Source organism: Oncorhynchus kisutch, linkage group LG18, assembly GCF_002021735.2.
Source record: "Oncorhynchus kisutch isolate 150728-3 linkage group LG18, Okis_V2, whole genome shotgun sequence".
Lineage (NCBI taxonomy): Eukaryota > Metazoa > Chordata > Actinopteri > Salmoniformes > Salmonidae > Oncorhynchus > Oncorhynchus kisutch.
Window position 1 is genome coordinate 34,348,822 of NC_034191.2, and position 25,252 is coordinate 34,374,073.

Genomic DNA, 25,252 nt, shown 5'->3' on the forward strand with positions numbered 1-25,252 from the left:
TGCAGACAAAGTGAACACAAAAACACCCACACTCCTTAACCATTTTGTTTTATTCACATTTAAACGAGAATATCCAAAAGATGGCATATTCATGAAACGGCAAACATAATACAAAAAGTCACAAAAATATATAATGTATAACTAAGAGCTACTGTTTTTTTTTCATATTTTCAACAAACAATATGAACCAGGAAATGTATATATCATGTATACGTTAAAAAGGCATATGTAATCAATACATGTTTTAAACATTGCACAAAAGAGAAGCTACATCTGGGGAACAAAGAAAAGACATGCTAAAATCCGTAAAAACTTTTGATGGGAGTAAAATCAAGAACAAAAAGCTGATATGTGCCGAGGTCTAATGCCTCAACAAGACCTTATTGAATAGGAAACAGCAGAAAGCACGTTCTCGGATTCACAGGACTTTTAAATGGACACGCATTTCACATTCCTAGGCGAAATGCAAAAATACAAAAATTTTACATATCAAAATGTAGGTTTGTTCACGATTTTCACAGATGAGTGGATTCTCACTTATTTTTCTTCAGGTTAATTTGTCACATTGTAAGTACACAACACAAAAACAGTACATTCTTTTCTTTCATTATTCAGACAAAATATAAACAGCTTGTCCATTTATTGCACACATTAGGTTCACAAAAAATATTTGGGCACTTTAAGTTAACAAAACAGCAGCATTTCTTTATTAAAAAGGTATATGAATACACACAGAAACAAACACAGGCAAAACACAAGCTTACTTAAGCGCTAAAATGCTCAAACGTGAGAAAAAAAGAAAATGTCTCAAGATTTTAAATTGTGCAGGTTGAATCTATACAAGGGCCAATATAAGGCTATACTTTCTCCAACGCACAGTATGATAGTGTCTATCGGAGCGAAAATGACATTTCCTGTTTCAATAGCATGGGGAAACCAAGAATGATTAGCTCATTACTTTATAATGTCAACAGCAACGATAGATTCAAATGGTAGATACGTCAACCCCAAAGGGATTGGGAACATTTGGTGCAATAGGAGAGCTTGATTGTTACCCAGACATAGGGTAGTTAGGCTAAATGCCACATCTTTTAGGAACGGTTGATTGGATGGCACGATACATAATCATAAAACAAATCTCTGAGCACCCATTCTATGATAGTAAAACAAACTGTTACTTCTCTGAACCCAAGATAACAGATTCAACATGTTAATTGTCATCAAATTCTTATTTATTTTCCTGGTAATATTTTTAGGATCTACTGGTCCAATGTCAAATTCCAGAAATTCCTGGTTGAGGGGTCAAGAATTCAATACCAACAAATGTTAAAAGTTTCTAATCTAATTTGCATTTCATTGGCATGCAAAAGTCCTTTCGTTTTTTTGCAGGACTACCAAGATTAAGTGAATAAGGACTACACTTAAAGGCATGGAACACAATGAAAAATGAAATACCAGTAGCATTTAAATCAATGGAGTATCACCACCTTATTATAAAGGCATGGTGATATGCAACTGACTAGTGATAGCTCAATGTAACAGGTGTCCAAGCAATGTACAGTAACAGGTGTCCAAGCTAGGGCAAGATTTATGTTGAAAATTTAGCCTGTACTTGAAACTGGAAAATTGCAAGGTGAACCTAGAACACCATGAAGACTAAAATACCTATCGATCACACGTCATGATACAAAGCAATGTCATGTTTGCCATGTTATTGAAGACCTCTCCTGGCTCCATATACATTGAATTACACAACTCAACTCACAGTAAAAGCAAGGCACCCAGCTACAGATTCTAATGTGCTGACCACTTGATTAGTACAATGTTAGTCTGAAGAATGTCACCCACAGTCATGACACTAGCTTCTGAAATGTCATGTCCAAAGTAAACATTCAGTGTAAATTGACCAACACATTCTCCACCAAATGCAACATGGTCTCATTATGTCAAAATAGTGACATTAATTAAAGTATAGTAGTTATGTCACCAAAGTTGACATATTAGTAATACGTCACTTATGGTGGTGATATATTACTTCTACGTCACGGTGGTGACAATTGTTTTTGACATTTAACAAATTGTTGTTATAGTGAGACTCGTTTTTTTGTCACACAGCTGACATATTACAAATACCTCAGTATAGAAACTTCCACCACATAAGAAATGTTAGGGACAAGTATTAATGAAATAGGTCTGACAAATTTACTCCACTTCAACTTCACATTTGAACTTAGCCTAGCTGTTCCAGATATCGGAAAGGGCAGCCGCTGCAGTGCGTCTCTCTCGATGGTTTAACGACTGACTTCGCGTATGAAATAAAATGCTGCCATGCCTTTGAGGGTCTAAGCCACCAGTAGACACCTACATTAACACCCAATACAAGTCAAGTGTAGTAGCTACAGTTCATTTCATAACAAAAGTGAGAGACAAAGAGCTCTACGATGCAATTTCACGGTCAAACTTTTTGTGTGTGAAAAAGTTTCAAATGTACTGTGCTCCTCCTCACAAAGGAATGCATACACACCTCTGACATAGTTCATGACAAAATCCAATGTAGCATTCGATTATCAAACAATATTTAGTAACACTAAGTTTGCCCAAAGCGACGGCACTCAAGAAGTAAGACGGCGTCTATCATATGAACTTCATTATGCAAAAACAATAATCCAATAAGGAAGGAAACAAACTACTTGTCACTGTTAGCAAAGTTAAGACCTCCCATTCTAGAGGTGAATGTTAAGAAGGGCAATCTCAGGCACTTTCCAAAGTCAGGGCTTTGGATTGGAAGGGGGGGGGGGGGTGAGGGGGACAATTAGGTGACGGTCACTCAATCGAATTGGAAGCCAGCTCTTTGATATGGGCGTTCTCCTCCTCAGAGCCATCCGGGGAGCTGCTACTGCCGTTTGTCTTTGGCTCCTCCGACACCTTTTCGTCCTTCAGGGATAAGGGGTCCAGGGGGAAGGTGCTGCTCTCGCAATTCTGGGTGGAGGAGACCTGGGAGATGACCGCCATCTGGACAGGCGAGTTGTTGCCTTCGAAGCCATGCTCCACCAGCTCGTACTGCCCCAGAGTCTCCTCCTCCTGCACTTGGCTCAGGTAGTCGGGCATGAGGAAATCACTGGGACCACGTGGAGACATAACAGACGAGAAAAGGCTGTTGATAAAAGTGTCTCTAAACCTCCTATATAAAGTAGACTACACAGTAAATATGGTGTAAGTTTGAAAGCAATTTGAAAAACGGATGGAAATCTGCCCATTTTCTTGAAAAATAATACGGTGACAGATCTTTTATGTGAGGGCTGTGTGAGGCCTGTGATCTGTTTTTTGAGAATTAAACTGGATCGCCAAAGAATTTTCCATACAGTGTTATGATCTCAGGCATAGACATACTATACTATAACATTTTAAAAAGTCAGTGGCCCATTTGAGCCCTAAAAAACCTGTGAGGGCTTGAGTTGATTAAGAAGTGGAAAAGTCTAGAATATATGAGTCCATGTCTGCTTTATGTAGAAGTACTTTAAGTTCTATGAGCAATACATTTGAATGAAAGCCATTAAACGGAGTGAAATTCCTATATGGAAAAGCAAAATGCATTGACAGAAATAGGTTATGTAATGTATCCAAATTGTTGCAAGCAAGACGAAAGGATTTAAAGACCCTAGCACGCATCATTTGATACTGTATGTTTCTCAAAGGCTAGCAACTAAGATAACAGCATTGAAATGGTTCAATTAAGAAATTGGACAACAAAATACAATGTAATGTAATAGTCTATTCTACATTAAATATATATATATCCCACTATATAGGGATGAGGAAAGTGGCCAAAGACTGCTTTGAACCACATATTCAGCATGACAGAGATGTGTTGTACTGTAAATTGTACAGTATGCTTAGTGTGCAACAGTTAGTTGGGCCTGTGTAATGAACCAATTCTGAAAAGCTTGAAATAGTATTTCTCCCTGAACACGGCCACTATGGGAGATTTATTTTGTATTTTTTGCTTATTTCCTGTGTTACGTTAAGCTGAGTAAATGAAGGGACGACACCCCTGGACTCCTCACCTGCTCTGGAAGTAGTTTGCTAGTTCAGATGCCTCATGGTTCAGACTCCGCAGGTGTACAATTAAATTGCCAGAGTTGGTAAACATGGCGCCGCACGTTTTGCACTCGTAAATCCGGGGCTTGCGGATTATGTGGCGGGACACCCTCATGTGGTGCTTGTATTCGCCGAAGGACGTGAATGTTGCACTACAAATCTGGCACCGGAAACAGCGTTTACCTTCGTGCTTCAGCCGGTGCATCTTCAGGGAGTAGGCCCGTGTGAACTTTTTCCCACAGCGATCACACTGGAAGGGCTTAATGCCTGTTGAGAAAGGGATGAACAAAAGAGAAAGATTACTTCTGTTGCACATTAGAATCACTACAATAGATTAAATATGAATTCTGCATTATGACATAGATTTTTTTAGAACTGTTAATGAAACATGGCTTAAGCCGGATGAATTTACTGTGTTAAATGAGGCCTCATCTCCTGGTTACACTAGTGACCATATCCCCCGTGCATCCCGCAAAGGTGGAGGTGTTGCAAACATTTACGTTAGCACATTTCAATTGACAAAAAAAACTTTTTTTTTCATCTTTTGAGCTTCTAGTCATGAAATCTATGCAGCCTACTCAATCACTTTTTATAGCTACTGTTTATAGGCCTCCTGGGAAATATACAGCGTTCCTCACTGAGTTCCTATCGGACCTTGTAGTCATAGCAGATAATATTAAAATTTTTGGTGATTTTAATATTCACATGGAAAAGTCCACAGACCCACTCCAAAAGGCTTTCGGAACCATCATCGACTCATTGGGTTTTGTCCAACATGTCTCTGGACCTACTCACTGTCACAGTCACTCTGGACCTAGTTTTGTCCCATGGAATAAATGTTGTGGATCTTAATGTTTTTCCTCATAATCCTGGACTATCCGACCACCATTTTATTACGTTTGCAATCGCAACAAATAATCTGCTCAGACCCCAACCAAGGAGCATCATAAGTCATGCTATAAATTCTCAGACAACCCAAAGATTCCTTGATGCCCTTCCAGACTACCTCTGCCTACCCAGAACATCAGAGGACAAAAATCAGTTAACCACCTAAAGGAACTCAATTTAACCTTGCACAATACCCTAGATGCAGTTGCACCCCTAAAAACATTTGTCATAAGAAACTAGCTCTCTGGTACACAGAAAATACCCGAGCTCTGAAGCAAGCTTCCAGAAAATTGGAACGGAAATGGCGCCACACCAAACTGGAAGTCTTCCGACCAGCTTGGAAAGACAGTACCGTGCAGTATTGAAGAGCCCTTACTGCTGCTCGATCGTCCTATTTTTCCAACTTAATTGAGGAAAATAAGAACAAAACTAAATTTATTTTTGATACTGTCGCAAAGCTAACTAAAAAGCAGCATTCCCCAAGAGAGGATGGCTTTCACTTCAGCAGTAATAAATTCATGAACTTCTTTGAGGAAAAGATCATGATCATTAGAAAGCAAATTACGGACTCCTCTTTAAATCTGCGTATTCTTCCAAAGCTCAAGTTGTCCCGAGTCTGCACAACTCTGCCAGGACCTAGGATCAAGAGAGACACTCAAGTGTTTTAGTACGATATCACTTGACACAATGATGAAAATAATCATGGCCTCTAAACCTTCAAGCTGCATACTGGACCCTATTCCAACTAAACTACTGAAAGAGCTGCTTCCTGTGCTTGGCCCTCCTATGTTGAACATAATAAACGGCTCTCTATCCACCGGATGTGTACCAGACTCACTATAAGTAGCAGTAATAAAGCCTCTCTTGAAAAAGCCAAACCTTGACCAAGAAAAAAATAAAATAATCAGCATATATCATAACTTCCATTCCTCTCAAAAATGTTAGAAAAAGCTGTTGCGCAGTAACTCACTGCCTTCCTGAAGACAAACAATGATTACGAAATTATTCAGTCTGGTTTTAGACAACAACATAGCACAGACTGTACTTGTGAAGGTGGAAAATTACATTTAATGGCATCAGACCGAGGCTCTGCATCTGTCCTCGTGCTCCCAGACCTTAGCGCTGCTTTTGATACCATCGATAACCACATTCTTTTGGAGAGATTGGAAACCCAAATTGGTCTACACGGACAAGTTTTGGCCTGGTTTAGATCTTATCTGTAGGAAAGATATCAGTTTGTCTCTGTGAATGGTTTGTCCTCTGACAAATCAACTGTAAATTTCGGTGTTCCTCCTATTGTTTTCACTATATATTTTACCTCTTGGGGATGTCATTCGAAAACATAATGTTAACTTTCACTGCTATGCGGATGACACACCTCTGTACATTTCAATGAAACAAGGTGAAGCCCCAAAATTGCTCTCGCTAGAAGCCTATGTTTCAGACATAAGGATGTGGATAGCTGCAAACTTTCAACTTTTAAACTCGGACAAAACAGAGATGCTTGTTCTAGGTCCCAAGAAACAAAAGAGATCTTCTGTTGAATCTGACAATTAATTTTGATGTTTGTCGTCGTCTCAAATAAATCTGTGAAGGACCTCGCCGTTACTCTGGACCCTGATCTCGCCTTTGACGAACATATCAAGACTGTTTCAAGGACAGCTTTTTTCCCATCTACGTAACATTGCAAAAAATCAGAAACTTTCTGTCCAAAAATGATGCAGAATAATTAATCCATGCTTTTGTTACTTCTAGGTTAGACTACTGCAATGGCTACCCATTGACTACTTTCCGGCTACCCGGATAAAGCACTAAATAAACTTCAGTTAGTGCTAAATACGGCTGCTAGAATCCTGACTAGAACCAACAGATTTGATCATATTACTCCAGTGCTAGCCTCTCTACACTGGCTTCCTGTTAAGGCAAGGGCTGATTTCAAGGTTTTACTGCTAACCTACAAAGCATTACATGGGCTTGTGCCTACCTATCTTTCCGATTTGGTCCTGCCGTACATACCTACACGTAAGCTACTGGCTTACTGGTGCTCTTCCATGCCGTCCCTAGGAGGGGTGCGTCACTTGAGTGGGTTGAGTCCCTGACGTGATCTTCCTGTCTGGGTTGGCGCCCCCCCTTGCGTTGTGCAATGGCGGAGATCTTTGTGGGCTATACTCAGCCTTGTCTCAGGATGGTAAGTTGGTGGATGAAGATATCCCTCTAGTGGTGTGGGGGCTGTGCTTTGGCAAAGTGGGTGGGGTTATATCCTGCCTGTTTGGCCCTGTCCGGGGGTATCATCGGATGGGGCCACTTTGTCTCCTGACCCCTACTGTCTCAGCCTCCAGTACTTATGCTGCAGTAGTTTAAGTGTTGGGGGGCTAGGGTCAGTTTGTTAAATCTGGAGTACTTCTTCTGTCTTATCCGGTGTCCTCTATGAATTTAAGTATGCTGTCTCTAATTCTCTTTCTTTCTCTCTCTCGGAGGACCAGAGCCCTAGGACCATGCCTCAGGATTACCTGGCATGATGACTCCTTGCTGTCCCCAGTCCACGCTGCTGCTCCAGTTTGAACTGTTCTGCCTGCAGCTATGGAATCCTGACCTGTTCACCGGACGTGCTACCTGTCCCAGACCTGCTGTTTTCAACTCTCTAGAGACAGCAGGAGCGGTAGGGATACTCTTAATGATCGGCTATGAAAAGCCAACTGACATTTACTCCTAAGGTGCTGACTTGCTGCACCCGCAACAACTACTGTTTGGCTGGGTTTCTGTACAGCAAATTGAGATATCCGCTGATGTAAGAAGGGCTATATAAATACATTGGATTTGATTTAGATACTGTTGTGCAAAATAACAAAAAGATAAATAACACTATGGGGGTGAGGTAGTTGGATGTGCTATTTACAGATTGGCTATGTACAGATACAGCTCTGACAGCTGATACTTAAAGTTAGAGAGGGAGATAAGTCTCCAGCTTCAGTGATTTTTGCTATTTGTTCCAGTTATTGGCAGCAGAGAACTGGAAGGAAAGGCAGCCAAAGGAAGTGTTGGCTTTGGGGATGACCAGTGAAATATAACCGCTGGAGCGTGTGCTTCAGGTGGGTGTTGCCATGGTGACCAGTGAGCTGAGATAAGGTGGGGCTTTACCTAGCAAAGACTTATAGATGACCTGGATCCAATGGGTTTGGCGACGAATATGAAGTGAGGGCCAGCCAACGAGAGCACACAGGTCGCTGTGTGGGTAGTATATGGGAGTTTGGTGACAAAACAGATGGCACGGTGATAGACTACACCCAGTTTGAGTGTTGGAGTGTTGGAGGATATTTGGTAAATGACATTGCCAAAGTCAAGGATAAATAGGATAGTCAGTTTTACGAGGGTAAGTTGGCAGCATGAGTGAAGGAGGCTTTGTTGCGAAATAGGAAGCCGATTCTAGATTTGATTTTGGATTGGAGATGCTTAATGTGAGTCTGGAAGGAGAGTTTACAGTCCATCCAGAAACCTAGGTATTTGTAGTTGTCCACATATTCTAAGTCAAAACCGTCCAGAGTAGTGACGCTAGTCGGGCGGGCGGGTGCAAGCAGCAATTGGTTGAAGAGCATGTATTTAGTTTTACTAGCATTTAAAAGCAGTTGGAGGCCACAGAAGGAGTGTTGTATGGCATTTTTATTTACTTTTACCTTTATTTAACTCGGCAAGTCAGTTAAGAACAAATTCTTATTTTCAATGACAGCCTAGGAACAGTGGTTTAACTGTCTTCTTCAGGGGCAGAATGACAGATTCTTCCCTTGTCAGCACAGGGATTCGATCTTTCTGTGTTTTTCCATTGAAAGCCTATCCACCATATAAATGGATAGGACCTGGATTGCAGTTCCTATGGCTTCCACTAGATGTCAACAGTCTTTAGACATTGTTTCAGGCTTTTATTCTGAAAAATTGCGAGTTATTTTTCCTTTGTATTGAATACGCTACTGTCCGGTTTTAAAGACAATAGACAACCGGAGGATTAATAAAAAACATTGTTTGATATGTTTCGACGAACTTTACCAGTACTATTTGGATCTATTCGTCTGCCTGTTGTGACTGCCTTTGTGCCAGTGGATTACTGAACAAAACGCGCCAACAAAACTGAGTTTTTTTGGATATAAAAGAGGGACTTTATCAAACAAAATGTATTGTGTAACATGGAGTCTTGTGAGTGCAACCATATGAAGATCAAAAAGGTAAGTGATTAATTTGATCGCCATTTCTGAATTTCGTGACTAACCTACTTGGCTGGAAAATGTTTGTCTGCTTTTGTAAACGGGGCGCTGTCCTCAGATTATCGCATGATATGCTTTCGCCTTAAAGGCTTTTTGAAATCTGACACGGCGGCTGGATTAACAAGAAGTTCATCTTTAAGCCGATGTACACTGCTCAAAAGAATTAAGGGAACACTAAAATAACACATCCTAGATTTGAATGAATGAAATATTCTTATTAAAAATACTTTTCTTTACATAGTTGAATGTGCTGACAACAAAATCACACAAAAATGATCAATGGAAATCAAATTTATCAACCCATGGAGGTTTGGATTTGGAGTCAAACTCAAAATTAAATTGGAAAACCACACTACAGGCTGATCCAACTTTGATGTAATGTACTTAAAACAAGTCAAAATGAGGCTAGGTAGTGTGTGTGGCCTCCACGTGCCTGTATGACCTCCCTACAACGCCTGGGCATGCTCCTGATGAGGTGGCGGATGGTCTCCTGAGGGATCTCCTCCCAGACCTGGACTAAAGCATCCGCCAACTCCTGGACAGTCTGTGGTGCAACGTGGCGTTGGTGGATGGAGCGAGACATGATGTCCCAGATGTGCTCTATTGGATTCAGGTCTGGGGAACAGGCAGGCCAGTCCATAGCATCAATGCCCTTCTCTTGCAGGAACTGCTGACACACTCCAGCCACATGAGGTCTAGCATTGTCTTGCATTAGGAGGAACCTAGGGCCAACCGCACCAGCATATGGTCTCACAAGGGGTAGGAGGATCTCATCTCGGTACCTAATGGCAGTCAGGCTACCTCTGGCGAGCACATGGAGGGCTGTGCGGCCCACCAAAGAAATGCCACCCCACACCATGACTGACCCACCACCAAACCGGTCATGCTGGAGGATGTTGCAGGCAGCAGAACGTTCTCCACGGCGTCTCCAGACTCTGTCACGTGCTCAGTGTGAACCTGCTTTCATCTGTGAAGAGCACAGGGCACCGGTGTTCTCTGGCAAATGCCAAACGTCCTGCACGATGTTGGGCTGTAAGCACAACCCCCACCTGCGGACGTCGGGCCCTCATACCACCCCCATGGAGTCTGTTTCTGACCGTTTTAGCAGACACATGCACATTTGTGGCCTGCTGGAGGTCATTTTGCAGGGCTCTGGCACTGCTCCTCCTTGCACAAAGGCAGAGGTAGCGGTGCTGCTGCTGGGTTGTTGCCCTCCTACGGCCTCCTCCACGTCTCCTGATGTACTGGCCTGTCTCCTGGTAGCGCCTCCATGCTCTGGACACTATGCTGACAGACACAGCAAACCTTATTGCCACAGCTCGCATTGATGTGCCATTCTGGATGAGCTGCACTACCTGAGCCACTTGTGTGGGTTGTGGACTCCATCTCATGCTACCACTAGAATGAAAGCACCGCCAGAATTCAAAAGTGACCAAAACATCAGCCAGGAAGAATAGGAACAGAGAAGTGGTCTGTAGTCACCACCTGCAGAACCACTCCTTTATTGGGGATGTCTTGCTAATTGCCTATAATTTCCACCTGTTGTCTATTCCATTTGCACAACAGCATGTGAAATGTATTGTCAATCAGTGTTGCTTCCTAAGTGGACAGTTTGATTTCACAGAAGTGTGATTGACTTGGAATTACATTGTGTTGTTTAAGGTTTCCCTTTATTTTTTTGAGCAGTGTATAACACTTGTATGTTTTATGAATGTTTATTATGAGTATTTCTGTATTTTGAATATTGCATTCCGTCCCACCTGCCCAAAAGAAGTTAACAGTTTCCAAAGAAGGGCAAGATGTATACAGAATGGTGTCGTCTGCGTAGAGGTGGATCAGAGAATCACCAGCAGCAAGAGCGACATCATTGATATATTTTCAGAGAAAAGAGTTGGCCCGAGAATTGAACCCTGTGGCACACCCATAGAAACTGCCAGGGGTCCGGACAACAGGCCCTCCGATTTGACACACTGAACTTTATCTGAGAAGAAGTTGGTGAACCAGGCGAGGCAGTCATTTGAGAAACCAAGGCTGTTGAGTCGGCCGATAAGAATGCAGTGATGGCCAAGCCTTGGCCAGGTCGATGAAGACAGCTGCACAGTACTGTCTTTTATCAATGGCGGTTATGATATCGTTTAGGACCTTAAGCGTGGCTGAGGTGCACCCATGACCAGCTCAGAATCCGGATTGCATAGTGGTGAAGGAACGGTGGGATTTGAAATGGTCGGTGATCTGTTTGTTAACTTCTTATGGGCAGGTAGCGTCCCACCTGGCCAACATCCGGTGAAATTGCAGAGCACGAAATTCAAACTACAGAATTATAAATATTTAACTTTCATAAAATCACAAGTGTAATACATCAAAATAAAGCTTAACTTCTTGTTAATCCAGCCGCTGTGTCAGATTTCAAAAAGGCTTTACGGCGAAAGCACACCATGCGATTATCTGAGGACAACGCCCCGCATACAAAAGCATGAAAAACATATTTCAACCAGGCAGGTGCGCCACGAAAGTCAGAAATAGCGATATAATAAATGCCTTACCTTTGATGATCTTCTTCTGTTGGCACTCCAAAAGATGCCAGATACATCACAAATGGTTCTTTTATTCGATAATGTCCTCCTTTATATCCATAAAAAGTTTAGCTGGCGCACTTCAGTCAATAATCCACCCGGTTTGCCTCCATCAAAATGCATAAAAAATTAATCCCAAACGTTACTAATAAACTTTTCCAAACAAGTCAAACAACGTTTATAATCAAACCTTAGGTACCCGAATACGTAAATAAATTCGATCATTTAAGACGGAAAATCGTCATGGTCTTTACCGGAGAAAAATACCAAAGAACGTGCTCTCTTCCACGCGCTTGGAAACACTACAGCCAAAATGGGAGCCACCTAGAAAAACTACCATTTGGCTAATTTGGCTAATTTGTCCAAAAACCAGCCTGAAACTCTATCTAAAGACTGTTGACATCTAGTGGAAGCCCTAGGAACTGCAATCTGGGAGGATTTCGCCTTATAAACAAAGTGACAGCCATTGAAAACAGTGGTAGGCTGAATTTGTTTATTTTTTTCAGGATGGTTTGTCCTAGGGGTATCACCTGCCATATCAGTTATGTTATACTTCCAATCTTTGACGATACGAAAGAGAGGTTGAACAGGCTAGTAATAGGGGTTGCAACAATTGACAGATAATTTTAGAAAGAGGGTCCAGATTGTCTAGCCCAGCTGATTTGTAGGAATCCAGATTTTGTAGTTTTTTCAGAACATCAGCTGTATGTGTTCTGTGACAAAGGCATCCAGTCTCCAATGTCACTCATGGTTCATTGACACACACGGGTCGTAACAACCAGTTCTGTGCCGAACGGACCAGGGGAACAATATGAAGGGAGATTGGCACAAGAGTCATTATTTCCATAGAACTCAGTGGCCATGGAATACAACAAAAAGAGCTTCCGTTGATTCAGTTATTTATGGCCCTCGTAAACATGCCACGACTAAGACTAAGCCAGACTTTTTTCAATGAGAAATATAAAAATACATCAACAGCTCTTTTTTGAGGCATACGTTTACGAGAATTTACAATGAAGCCCATTGCGCAGAGCCAGAGAAGGATAATTTAAGCAGACGTGAACTGCATTACTTTTAACTGCATACAACACTATGGATTGAGCTTAAATGACCCTGAAGAAAAATACTTGAGCCCCATGAAGTATTTTCAACCAGATAGTCAACCTCTACTATACGGTATACTTGACTGGCCAGTTTAGAATAATAATACCACATAGGAGCTACAGTAGTGAAAAACCTCTGGACACAGCTACAGGGCAGAGAGCACCCCCCCTTCTTGCTTTGATGGAATACTCCACTATATATTTTATAATTGGGTCTAGTAGATGTGTGTGTTGGGTGGGGGATAGAACCCTGATGAATACCTTGGTGGTCTTCCTGATGAATGTGAGCAGTGTGTCTGATGTTTGGAGTACCAGAGACAATTATCCCATTATTTGTTGGGACACAATATGGAGTCCTTGCCTGCAGCCTATAGTTAGTTACTTTCCACATGCTGTAACTGTACATGGCTGAACAAATGGGACTGTTCACATGCAAGCCTGATTACTTTTGGACAAATTCATGCTTCAAGCTTAGAAAAGACGTTAAATAAGTTAAATTGGACATTATACTCCAAAAATCAAACTTGTTGTATCAAGGGCTGGAAACGTTGAAACAACAACACTTGATCTCATTGAATGTAGCACTGCTTGTTTGTGAAGGTTAAGAGTCAAGTTGAAATTAGTGTAGATATTTGGTTGACATTTCCTGTTATAATGTTCCACTGTCGTCAAGCATGAGTTTGGGTATGTGTGCGCTTGATGAGTGTGTTTTTCCGATGTCAACCGAGGCGGGAGACACCAAGCCTCAAGTGTTTCCAAAATCAATGTTCCCTGGAATGCCCTTCATCCTTCTCCACAGTGTGCCATGAGTCAAACCATTAAATAGCCATTCATACCATTGATCTCCAGCTCCTATCATCGGGTGGATAGAGGACGCATGGAACTACTGTAGGGGGCAATGTAAATACGGTACAAGTCACATGAACTACTTTCCAGATGGGTACCTATGACATAACAGATAGGACATAACAGGTCGCAGAGCAGTAGTTAGTCTACACAGACTTCTCCAACTGCATAGTGGATGTGTGGAAAAACCTACCAGAGTGGATGAGCATATGTTGCTTCAAGTTCTGTATGCGGGTGAATCGGACGCCACACGTGGGGCACTGGAAAGGTCTGTCAGGCCCGTTAGTGCCAGGGCGGATGGAAGGGCTTATGTACAAGTGGTAAGGGTACTGGAGGCTTTCTAATCTGAAAATCAAGAAAGAGGATGTGGTGCTTCAGTGAGGTACACACAAATTTGGTAAAGCGTGTGGTGCCAGATCAAAACCTTTGTTAAGCTTCATCATAAAAACATCAAGACCCAAGGATTCCATACCAGCTTAAAGGCAAAATGGAACATATTACATAAATGCAAGATTAGATTTAACAAAATAAAATCTCAAGGGTATGAAACCTTCCAAACGAGTGGGGTTGAAAGCCAGGGAAGGGGGATCTTGATATTTCCACTTATATATATATATATATATATACACATACACACAGTGCCTTGCGAAAGTATTCGGCTCCCTTGAACTTTGCGACCTTTTGCCACATTTCAGGCTTCAAACATAAAGATATAAAACTGTATTTTTTTGTGAAGAATCAACAACAAGTGGGACACAATCATGAAGTGGAACGACATTTATTGGATATTTCAAACTTTTTTAACAAATCAAAAACTGAAAAATTGGGCGTGCAAAATTATTCAGCCCCTTTACTTTCAGTGCAGCAAACTCTCTCCAGAAGTTCTCCAGTGAGGATCTCTGAATGATCCAATGTTGACCTAAATGACTAATGATGATAAATACAATCCACCTGTGTGTAATCAAGTCTCCGTATAAATGCACCTGCACTGTGATAGTCTCAGAGGTCCGTTAAAAGCGCAGAGAGCATCATGAAGAACAAGGAACACACCAGGCAGGTCCGAGATACTGTTGTGAAGAAGTTTAAAGCCGGATTTGGATACAAAAAGATTTCCCAAGCTTTAAACATCCTAAGGAGCACTGTGCAAGCGATAATATTGAAATGGAAGGAGTATCAGACCTTAAAGATATCCATAAAAAGTGTCGTTTAAAGTTTGCCACAAGCCACCTGGGAGACACACCAAACATGTGGAAGAAGGTGCTCTGGGCAGATGAAACCAAAATTGAACTTTTTGGCAACAATGCAAAACTTTATGTTTGGCGTAAAAGCAACACAGCTCATCACAATGAACACACCATCCCCACTGTCAAACATGGTGGTGGCAGCATCATGGTTTGGGCCTGCTTTTCTTCAGCAGGGACAGGGAAGATGGTTAAAATTGATGGGAAGATGGATGGAGCCAAATACAGGACCATTCTGGAAGAAAACCTGATGGAGTCTGCAAAAGACCTGAGACTGGGACGGAGATTTGTCTTCCAACAAGACAATGATCCAAAACATAAAGCAAAATCTACAATGGAATGGTTCAAAAATAAACATATCCAGGTGTTAGAATGGCCAAGTCAAAGTCCAGACCTGAATCCAATCGAGAATCTGTGGAAAGAACTGAAAACTGCTGTTCACAAATGCTCTCCATCCAACCTCACTGAGCTCGAGCTGTTTTGCAAGGAGGAATGGGAAAAAATGTCAGTCTCTCGATGTGCAAAACTGATAAGAGACATACCCCAAGCGATTTACAGCTGTAATCGCAGCAAAAGGTGGCGCTACAAAGTATTAACTTAAGAGGGCTGAATATTTTTGCACGCCCAATTTTTCAGTTTTTGATTTGTTAAAAAAGTTTGAAATATCCAATAAATGTAGTTCCACTTGTTGATTCTTCACAAAAATGTTTGAAGCCTGAAATGTGGCAAAAGGTCGCAAAGTTCAAGGGGGCCGAATACTTTCGCAAGGCACTGTATATACACGCACGCACGCACGCACACACACACACACACACACACACACACACACACACACACACACACACACAGTGGGGCAAAAAAGTATTTATTCAGCCACAAATTGTTCAAGTTCTCCCACTTAAAAAGATGATAGAGGCCTGTCATTTTCATCATAGGTACACTTCAACTATGACAGACAAAATGAGATTTTTTTCTCCCCAGAAAATCACATTGTAGGATTTTAAATTAATTTATTTGCAAATTATGGTGGAAAATAAGTATTTTGTCACCTACAAACAAGCAAGATTTCTGGCTCTCACAGACCTGTAACTTCTTCTTTAAGAGGCTCCTCTGTCCTCCACTCGTTACCTGTATTAATGGCACCTGTTTTAACTTGTTATCAGTATAAAAGACACCTGTCCACAACCTCAAACAGTCACACTCCAAACTCCACTATGGCCAAGACCAAAGAGCTGTCAAAGGACACCAGAAACAAAATTGTAGACCTGCACCAGGCTGGGAAGACTGAATCTGCAGCAATAGGTAAGCAGCTTGGTTTAAAGAAAATCAACTGTGGGAGCAATTATTAGGAAATGGAAGACATACAAGACCACTGATAATCTCCCTCGATCTGGGGCTCCACGCAAGATCTCACCCCGTGGGGTCAAAATGATCACAAGAACGGTCAGCAAAAATCCCAGAATCACACGGGGGGACTTAGTGAATGACCTGCAGAGAGCTGGGACCAAAGTAACAAAGCCTACCATCAGTAACACACTACGCCGCCAGGGACTCAAATCCTGCAGTGCCAGACATGTCCCCTTGCTTAAGCCAGTACATGTCCAGGCCCGTCTGAAGTTTGCTAGAGAGCATATGGATGATCCAGAAGAAGATTGAAAGAATGTCATATGGTCAGATGAAACCAAAATATTACTTTTTTGGTAAAAACTCAACTCGTCGTGTTTGGAGGACAAAGAATGCTGAGTTGCATCCAAAGAACACCATACCTATTGTGAAGCATGGGGGGTGGAAACATCATGCTTTGGGGCTGTTTTTCTGCAAAGGGACCAGGACGACTGATCCGTGTAAAGGAAAGAATGAATGGGGCCCTGTATCGTGAGATTTTGAGTGAAAACCTCCTTCCATCAGCAAGGGCATTGAAGATGAAACGTGGCTGGGTCTTTCAGCATGACAATAATTCCAAACACACCGCCCGGGCAACGAAGGAGTGGCTTCGTAAGAAGCATTTCAAGGTCCTGGAGTGGCCTAGCCAGTCTCCAGATCTCAATCCCATAGAAAATCTTTGGAGGGAGTTGAAAGTCCGTGTTGCCCAGCAACAGCCCCAAAACATCACTGCTCTAGAGGAGATCTGCATGGAGGAATGGGCCAAAATACCAGCAACAGTGTGTGAAAACCTCGTGAAGACCTACAGAAAACGTTTGACCTCTGTCATTGCCAACAAAGGGTATATAACAAAGTATTGAGATAACAAAAGTTTATTGACCAAATACTTATTTTCCACCATAATTTGCAAATAAATTCATCAAAAATCCTACAATGTGAATTTCTGGATTTTTTTTCTCATTTTGTCTGCCATAGTTGAAGTGTACCTATGATGAAAATTACAGGCCTCTCATCAATTTAAGTGGGAGATCTTACACAATTGCTGGCTGACTAAATACTTTTTTGCCCAACTGTATATATACACACATACACACACAGTATCAGTCAAAAGTTTGGAAGAGCATACTCATTCAAGGTTTTTCAAATTTTTTGTAACTTTTCTACATTGTAGAATAATAGCGAAGACACCAAAACAATGAAATAATGTAGTAACCAAACACGTTACTTAAGAGTTAAATAAATCAAAACATAATTTATATTCTTCAAAGTAGCCACCCTTTGCCTTGATGTCAGCTTTGCACACTCTTGGCATTCTCTCAACCAGCTTCACATGGAATGCTTTTCCAACAGTCTTGAATGAGTTCCCACATATGCTGAGCACTTGTTGGCTGCTTTTCCTTCACTCTGCGGTCCAACTGATCCCAAACCATCTCAATTGGGTTGAGGTCTGGTGATTGTGGAGGCCAAGTCATCTGATGCAGCATTCCATCACTCTCCTTCTTGGTAAAATAGCCCTTACACAGCCTTGAGGTTTGTTTTGGGTCATAGTCCCACTAAGCGCAAACCAGATGGGATGGCGTATTGCTGCAGCCATGCTGGTGAAGTGTGCCTTAAATTCTAAATAAACCGACAGTGTCACCAGCAAAGCACTCCCACATCTCCTCCTCCATGCTTCACGGTGGGAACCACACATATAGAGATTATCCGTTTACATACTCGGAGTCTGGAACCAAAAATCTCAAATTTGACTCATCAGACCAAAGGACAGATTTCCACTGTTCTACCATTGCTCAAGTTTCTTGGCCCAAGAAAGTCTCCTCTGTTATTGGTGTCCTTTAGTAGTGCAATCCTTGCAGCAATTCGAACAGGAAGGCCTGATTCACGCAGTCTCTGAACAGTTGATGTAGAGATGTGTCTGTTACTTGAACTCTGTGAAGCATTTATTGGGCTGCAATTTCTGAGGCTGGTAACTCCAATGAACTACCTCTCTGCATCAGAGGTAAATCTGGGTCTTCCTTTCCTGTGGCGGTCCTCATGAGAGCCAGTTTCATCATAGCGCTTGATGGTTTTTGCGACTGCACTTGAAGAAACTTTGAAAGTTCTTTATATTTTCCGTATTGATGGACCTTCATGTCTTAAAGTAATGATGAACTTTCATTTCTCTTTGCTTATTTGAGCTGTTCTTGAGATATGGACTTGGTCTTTCACCAAATAGGGCTATCTTCTGTATACCACCCCTATCTTGTCAAAACACAATGGATTGGCTCAAAGCATTAAGGAAAGACATTTCAGAAATATACTTTTAACAAGGCACACCTGTTAATTGAAATGCATTACTGGTGACTACCTCATGAAGCTGGTTGAGAGAATGCCAAGAGTAAGTACTTTGAAGAATCTCAAATAAAATATATTTTGATTTGTTTAACACTTTTTTGGTTACTTCATGACTCCATATGTGTTATTTAATAGTTTGTCTTCACTATTATTCTACAATGTAGAAAAAAATCAAAACAAAGAAAAACCCTGGAATAAGTAGGTGAGTCCAAACTTACGAGTGGTATTGTGTATACAGTTGAAGTCAGAAGTTTACATAGACTTTAGCCAAAAACATTTAAACTCAGTTTTTCACAATTCCTGACATTTAATCCAAGTACAAATTCCCTGTTTTAGGTCAGTTAGGATCACCACTTTATTTTAAGAATGTGAAATGTCAGAATAATAGTTGAGTGATTTATTTCAGCTTTAATTTCGTTCATCACATTCCCAGTGGGTCAGAAGCATACATACACTCAATTAGTATTTGGTAGCATTGCCTTTAAATTGTTTAACTTGGGTCAAACATTTCAGGTAGCCTTCCACAAGCTCCCCACAATAAGTTGGGTGAATTTTGGCCCATTCCTCCTGACAGAGCTGGTGTAACTGGGTCAGGTGTGTAGGCCTCCTTGCTCGCAAGTACAATCGCAAGTACAATCTTTGTCTCCATGTGCAGTTGCAAACCGTAGTCTGGCTTTTTTATGGTGGTTTTGGAGCAGTGGCTTCTTCCTTGCTGAGCGGCCTTTCAGGTTATGTCGATATAGGACTCATTTTACTGTGGATATAGATACTTTTGTACCTGTTTCTTCAAGCATCTTCACAATGTCCTTTGCTGTTGTTCTGGGATTGATTTGCACTTTTTGCACCAAAGTACATTTATTTCTAGACCGAACAGAACGCGTCTCCTTCCTGAGTGGCGAGACGGTTGCGTGGTCCCATGGCGTTTATACTTGCATACTATTGTTTGTACAGATGAATGTGGTACCTTCAAGCATTATGGAAATTGCTCCCAAGGATGAACCAGACTTGTGGAAGTCTACAATGTTTTTTCTGAGGTCTTGGCTGATTTCTTTTGATTTTTCCATGTCAAGCAAAGAGGCACGAAGTTTGAAGGTAGGCCTTGAAATACATCTACAGGTACACCTCCAATTGACTCAAATGATGTCAATTAGCATATCAGAAGATTCTAAAGCCATTCTCTGGAATTTTCCAAGCTGTTTAAAGGCACAGTCAACTTAGTGTATGTACACTTCTGACCCCCTGGAATTGTGATACAGTGAATTATAAGTGAAATAATATGTCTGTCAACAATTGCTGGAACAATTACTTGTGTCATGCAAAAAGTAGATGTCCTAACCGACTTGCCAAAACTATAGTTTGTTAACAAGAAAATTGTGGAGTGGTTGAAAAACGAGTTTTAATGACTCCAACCTAAGTGTATGTAAACTTCTGACTTCAACTGTATATATCCATCTACTTTTTCCGTACCATCCGTTCTACTAAGGCTTCAACCAACCATATTGTTACCTTTCATCATCCTCAGCATGACCTCCAGCATTGGATGTACTTTGCATTGAGGGCAACCCTTCTGTGACTCCCTCATCTATCGAACCTATGCCAAAACAAAGATTAAATATAATTTCCCCCAGTTACTAGCTCTTTCTCAGTCTGATTTCCATAAGACATGGGTCGGTATCGAACCCATACACAGATGTAAAGCAAAAAATGAATAACTTTAAAGTGGCAATCCGCAGCTGAAGCAATAAAGTGTCCTTCCCACCACTGTTTGGGAAAGTTGAGGAATGGGGCTGGCGAAATGCAGCCACTCAAATTCATAGACAGAGCTATCGATCCAAGGATTGACCATCCATGATATCAAAATTATAGTTTTGAGACTATACAGTGTTTGTTTATATTTAAGCCTACTTTGTTACTTTGAGTAAAACAAGATGATATTTTGGGTTCTGATTGGGTATGACAGTTGAACAAAGTTCATGAGGACTTTATAAGTTATATTCTTCAAGAATCAATGGGTAGGCCTAAATATAATGAATTTCTAAAACAAAAAAAAGTATGTAGCAACTGCAAATTAGCCCTTTAAATTGAGGGAAATTTGGTGAAACTCCCCAAAAGTGTAAAGAGGAAAAAAAGTTGGTGGTCTTGTATAGAGAAGTCCACATCCTAGGTCCTCCATTATGTAGACCCAGCTACATGCCGCAATTCAAAACGAATGGAAAAGATATGCACACCAGACTATGTGGTTAGGCCTAGCCCTTCCATTAATTTGGGGACGAAGCATTTAACTAAAAACACACAACCATAGGTGTGGGATGTGATCTCACCTTGACATAAGACTACAGTTGAGGTCTGAAAACATCTGAGTGTTGTCAGTTTGAGAGACCCATACCTATGGAGGAGGACTGTGGGCTGATGAGGAGGTCCTCCTGGACCTGTTCACTGCAGGGTACCGTCTGCTGGTCACTCAGGGAACTCTGGGAAGCGCTGACGGGCTGCGACGACGTCTCCTGGACCTCCTCGTCACTCAGCCTCTCCACCTTCACACGCACGTCCTCCTCAGGGCCCGCCAGCGACAGCGGTGCCTTAATGGAGCTTTCACAGGCCAGGAAGTCACTCAGCCGGCGGCTCACCTCCGAGGGCCCTGCCTGGTCCAGACGGCGTGGGCTCTCGGGAAGCTTGGGCTGCTTATCTGGGTGGAACCTCCGGTCGATACCGAAGGGGAAGGTCCACGGGAAGGCCAGGGAAGAGTCCACTGGCTGGGTGGTGGTCTCCGAAAAGGAGGAGGGCGATGGGTTGGGCATCTGCGGCGAGGTGATCTGCGAGGTGCATTTGAGTGGGCTCTCTGGGGACATCATGATAAAGCTCTTACGTTTGCGGCGCGACTCGCGACACACAGGGATGTTCCTCTCCATCACGCTGCAGTCAGACGATACAGGTGACAGGCTGCTGTCCAATGGGGTCAAAGCGCAGTGGGAGGAAGCACTCTCGCCGAGAGCCGACTCCTGCGGTTTCTCCTGCCCCATGCTCCCAGCACTCCAGAGGATGCTGGACTTCATGAATTCTGAGCATGTGCTCGCCACGGCGAACATCTGCATGTAACTGGCGGCGGCTAAAACATCGATGATGTTCTCCGTGCTGATGGAGAGGGTGGAGGTGTAGGCGTACTCCAGCAGAGGGGTGAAGCCGCTCACCGTGACGTGGTGCAAGTCCAACACAAACTTATCCTCTTCATCAGGCCTGCCCACTAGTTTGGAGCGGAAGAACTCGCTGCAGCAGGCCAGCACCACCTTGTGCGCCAGAAACAACTTGTCCTGCACACGGATAGTGACATCGCAGAGGTGGCCCTCGTTGCGCAAGGCGTTTAGTTTTTCCAGCATCTCTTGACTGTGCGTGGGGGAACTGTGGGTAAAGGTTTTGACCCCCATCTTTGTCTTAGTGTACCTACAGGAAGAATGGAAAATTATCCTACAATGTTGGACTACATTGGGCCTTTGCTATAAAGTCAATGTAATGTTTGTATTTCATTCTTTTGATGGATGTTAAACAATGGCTATAGCAAACAAACAAAAACAACCTAAATATAAACCCAGTCATGGTATTAAAAAGGAAAATACCACATACTATAGTAAATCTACTCTGTCAGATGATGGGATTAGAGGAGCTCAGTTAAGCCTACGTAACCACACAGAATGACAATTTAACAAATTAAGTGTTAACAGAGAACAGTCTGTATTGTCTGGGGTGAATTTAATTTGGCCTCACGACATGGTCTTAACAGGGTGGCGGAAGAAATGCAGAACAAATGGCGATGAAGGAGTGCAGAGCCAAGAGAAACATCCCTCTTGACATTTGTTTACGCACTGAAACTCAGATTGATTTAATCTCCCAAAAATCTAACGTAGAAATGTGCTACTAGCAGAAAATAAATGTGGATGTTCAAAGCCAGAGACAATGTATTTACAGCTCTTGCAATGGTTTAGAAAGAAGATAAACAAATCTCAAAACAAACTTAACCTAACACCAAACAATCTGCATTTTATTTCTGCTACAAGTTTTTGTATTGTTGATGGTTGAGGACAACTGAAGATCTGCTTACATTATCCTACAATCCAATGAAACCATACAGCCAAATTGTTCAAACAAATGATGTAATTGTGTAAAAGCCTATCAAATTAACCTAAAAGGTCCTGCTTGGTTTCTTCCAATAAGTTACTATGAAAGAGAGAGGTCAGTGAGAGGGTGAAAGAGAGCGGGGCAGTGAGAGGGTGGAAGAGAGAGGTAGACAGCAAGTTATGTAACAACAATCAAAGCAGATGCATCATGGTGAAATCCAAATTCATGTGGAGTCCACACTACAAGTGCAGCTGCCCCTCTCAGACATGTGGCTGCTCTGAGGCATGAGATTTTCCATCAAACAAAACTCTCCTGAAGGGGCTCTCTTTGGGAGAGCTTGTCTGTTCTCACTAAGAAAAAAAGGAAAAATACTCCCAGGCTGTTGGCCCAATAGAGGCATCGCAAATTAGGTTTATGCCACTGATTTTAGCTGCAGTGGAGGAGTGTGGGTTGTTGTCTACCTTTCAATATCATCTCTTAATTCTAAATTTTGGCTAACCTAATCCAAAACCCGACTCAAGCATTGCCAGGCTTGAACTTTCAAGAACTGGACTTAAGTTTTTATAGGTGAAGGGTCCATAAATAGGCCTAGATAATTCACTGTAGAAACATAACAAATCAAAGTCTCAAGCTAAAAACCTATTGGCGAGTAACTAGGCCTAATAGCCTGCATTATGAAACAACTCCATTATTTCTAGGTTATCCCTTCTTGAACAGCCTCCACTAACGTTCTTGGGATTTCATCATCATACTGACGAAAATAGCTTACTAAGTTACGCTAGCTGCTGCAATGAAGTTGTTAGTTCTTACTAATCAAATCAGGTGCGACACAAATAGCCAATGGATCTCCTCCAAAATTGGGACAGGCATTGTTTACAGACGAAGGGGGCGTAGGCTCAACTGAACCTAGCTAGCATTTTCACTTGTAAACATTAACAGTGCTTTGCATACCGCAAGCAACAACAAGTTTCAATCTAGCTAGTTGGCTAGCTAACTACAAGCTAGTTAGCTAACAAAATAAAGCTTGGTAAAGCTTTATTTTTTTTTAAATAGCTAGTTAGCTGGTTATAAACAATTACAGAGCCTTGTACAAGCCACCAGCTAGCTAGCTAGTTATCTGATGTAACGTTTATTTGACTGGCAAGTAAACTACAAATACACACCAAGCTTCCACACCTTATAGCTAGCTAGCAGTGTTCCGGGATCTAGTTACTGACTAGGCAACAAAATATACCTTCAGTCGATAGAACAGTGTGTGATTCCGTCTGTTCGACTTGATCGGCCTCGGGTTGTGGAGTCAAATGAGGCCGATGTAAACACACCACAGCTGGGCGTGCAGCAGCCTAACTTGCAAACTGTCTGGTTGTTATCCTTGCCTATTTAGCCCGTTCTTTGGAATTCCTTGGGAAGCATTCGTTGGCCAAAGACGGATACATTTGAGATTTTCATTAATACTTGGAGCGGTCGATAGCACAAATTGTTTTTAAAGGTTTACAAAATGATTTTTTTTTTGCGTTTCGTTGAGATAATTTTAGCTAGCCTCTCTGTGCAAATCCTTTTTGCACTTTATTCGTGTCCCATAATGCAACGCGCAACTCCAATTACAGTAGGCAACATCTGATTTGGTAAAGATCATGTCTGACGGCTCTCGAAAGCAATTTATGTAGCTAAATATGGTTGTTGTAATCACAGGGTGGAAAATTGGCAGGTTATTTTCGAGCTTGGTTGAGCAGGCAGTGTGAAGTACCGACAAAGCACAGGCAATTGACCAACATTTAATAAATATAAGGCATGGTTAAATTCAATTCAGAATGCACTTTTCCTCATTTCAGTAGCGCTCATGAACACGTTTGAAACCAATACAAGTGAAACATTTATCAATAGACCAAAAATGAGACACAGGACGTAATGCACCCTAGAAGGCAAGTGTCCATTTTCTTTAAACAGTTCTTCTCACAAGCCTCAGTAGCCATGTGGTTTCACCAAATGTTGCTCCATGCACTCTACGACCAGTGCTCCACAATGCCAATCTAGACTGCTTCACTTCTCGTTCGGTGGGGTTTATCGGCGGTTGGCATCCAACGTTATGGTGCATGACCGCCACCTACTGTACTGGAGTGTGGGCCAGAGACAGAAACTAAATCCTACCTTCCAGCCACGTTTATCTTAAAAAATATATTTGAGACTATATCTAATGACGTTCTACTCAAAATACTATTTAAACTAATTTCCTGTAGCCCCTTCTCCCTCATACTAAATCTCAACATCTCTTTCCCTCTGATACTGCCCACGCTGTAGCAATATATGCTCCGCAGTCCCTGTTTCCTGCCAATAATCACACTTTCCTGTTGGATGCTTTCCTATCACATTTAAGGACGTATTCAACTAGCTGTGTGGAATAGAGATAGAGAGATAGAGAGGAA

The 25,252-nt window shown here is 41.9% G+C and overlaps 1 protein-coding gene across 2 annotated transcripts; it reads right to left on the minus strand.

Moving 5' to 3' along the window:
• Nucleotides 1-31: 31 nt before the first annotated feature.
• On the minus strand, nucleotides 32-24,440 carry zbtb44 (zinc finger and BTB domain containing 44). Of its 2 annotated transcripts, none has more exons than XM_031795877.1 (6): nucleotides 24,064-24,440; nucleotides 21,106-22,157; nucleotides 20,226-20,310; nucleotides 13,955-14,106; nucleotides 4,282-4,365; nucleotides 32-3,118 (listed from the first exon to the last, which is right to left on the minus strand). In XM_031795877.1, exons 2-6 carry the CDS (start codon nucleotides 22,139-22,141, stop codon nucleotides 3,093-3,095), a joined length of 1,383 nt encoding a protein of 460 aa, XP_031651737.1. In that variant the 5' UTR covers nucleotides 22,142-22,157; nucleotides 24,064-24,440; the 3' UTR covers nucleotides 32-3,092. The 2 variants fall into 2 exon arrangements, with proteins under 2 accessions (XP_031651737.1, XP_020363525.2); XM_020507936.2 differs by having other exon boundaries at nucleotides 4,065-4,365; nucleotides 24,064-24,425.
• Between the last annotated feature and the right edge of the window lie 812 nt (nucleotides 24,441-25,252).

Coding starts and splice junctions, on each gene's coding strand:
- zbtb44 (XM_020507936.2), bottom strand. CDS start 22,141: ATGGGGGTCAAAACCTTTACCCACAGTTCCCCCACGCACAGTCAAGAG. Junction 20,311..21,105: donor CCCACAGTCCTCCTCCATAG/GTATGGGTCTCT, acceptor GTTTTGGCATAG/GTTCGATAGATGAGGGAGTC. Junction 14,107..20,225: donor CATGCTGAGGATGATGAAAG/GTAACAATATGG, acceptor CTTGATTTTCAG/ATTAGAAAGCCTCCAGTACC.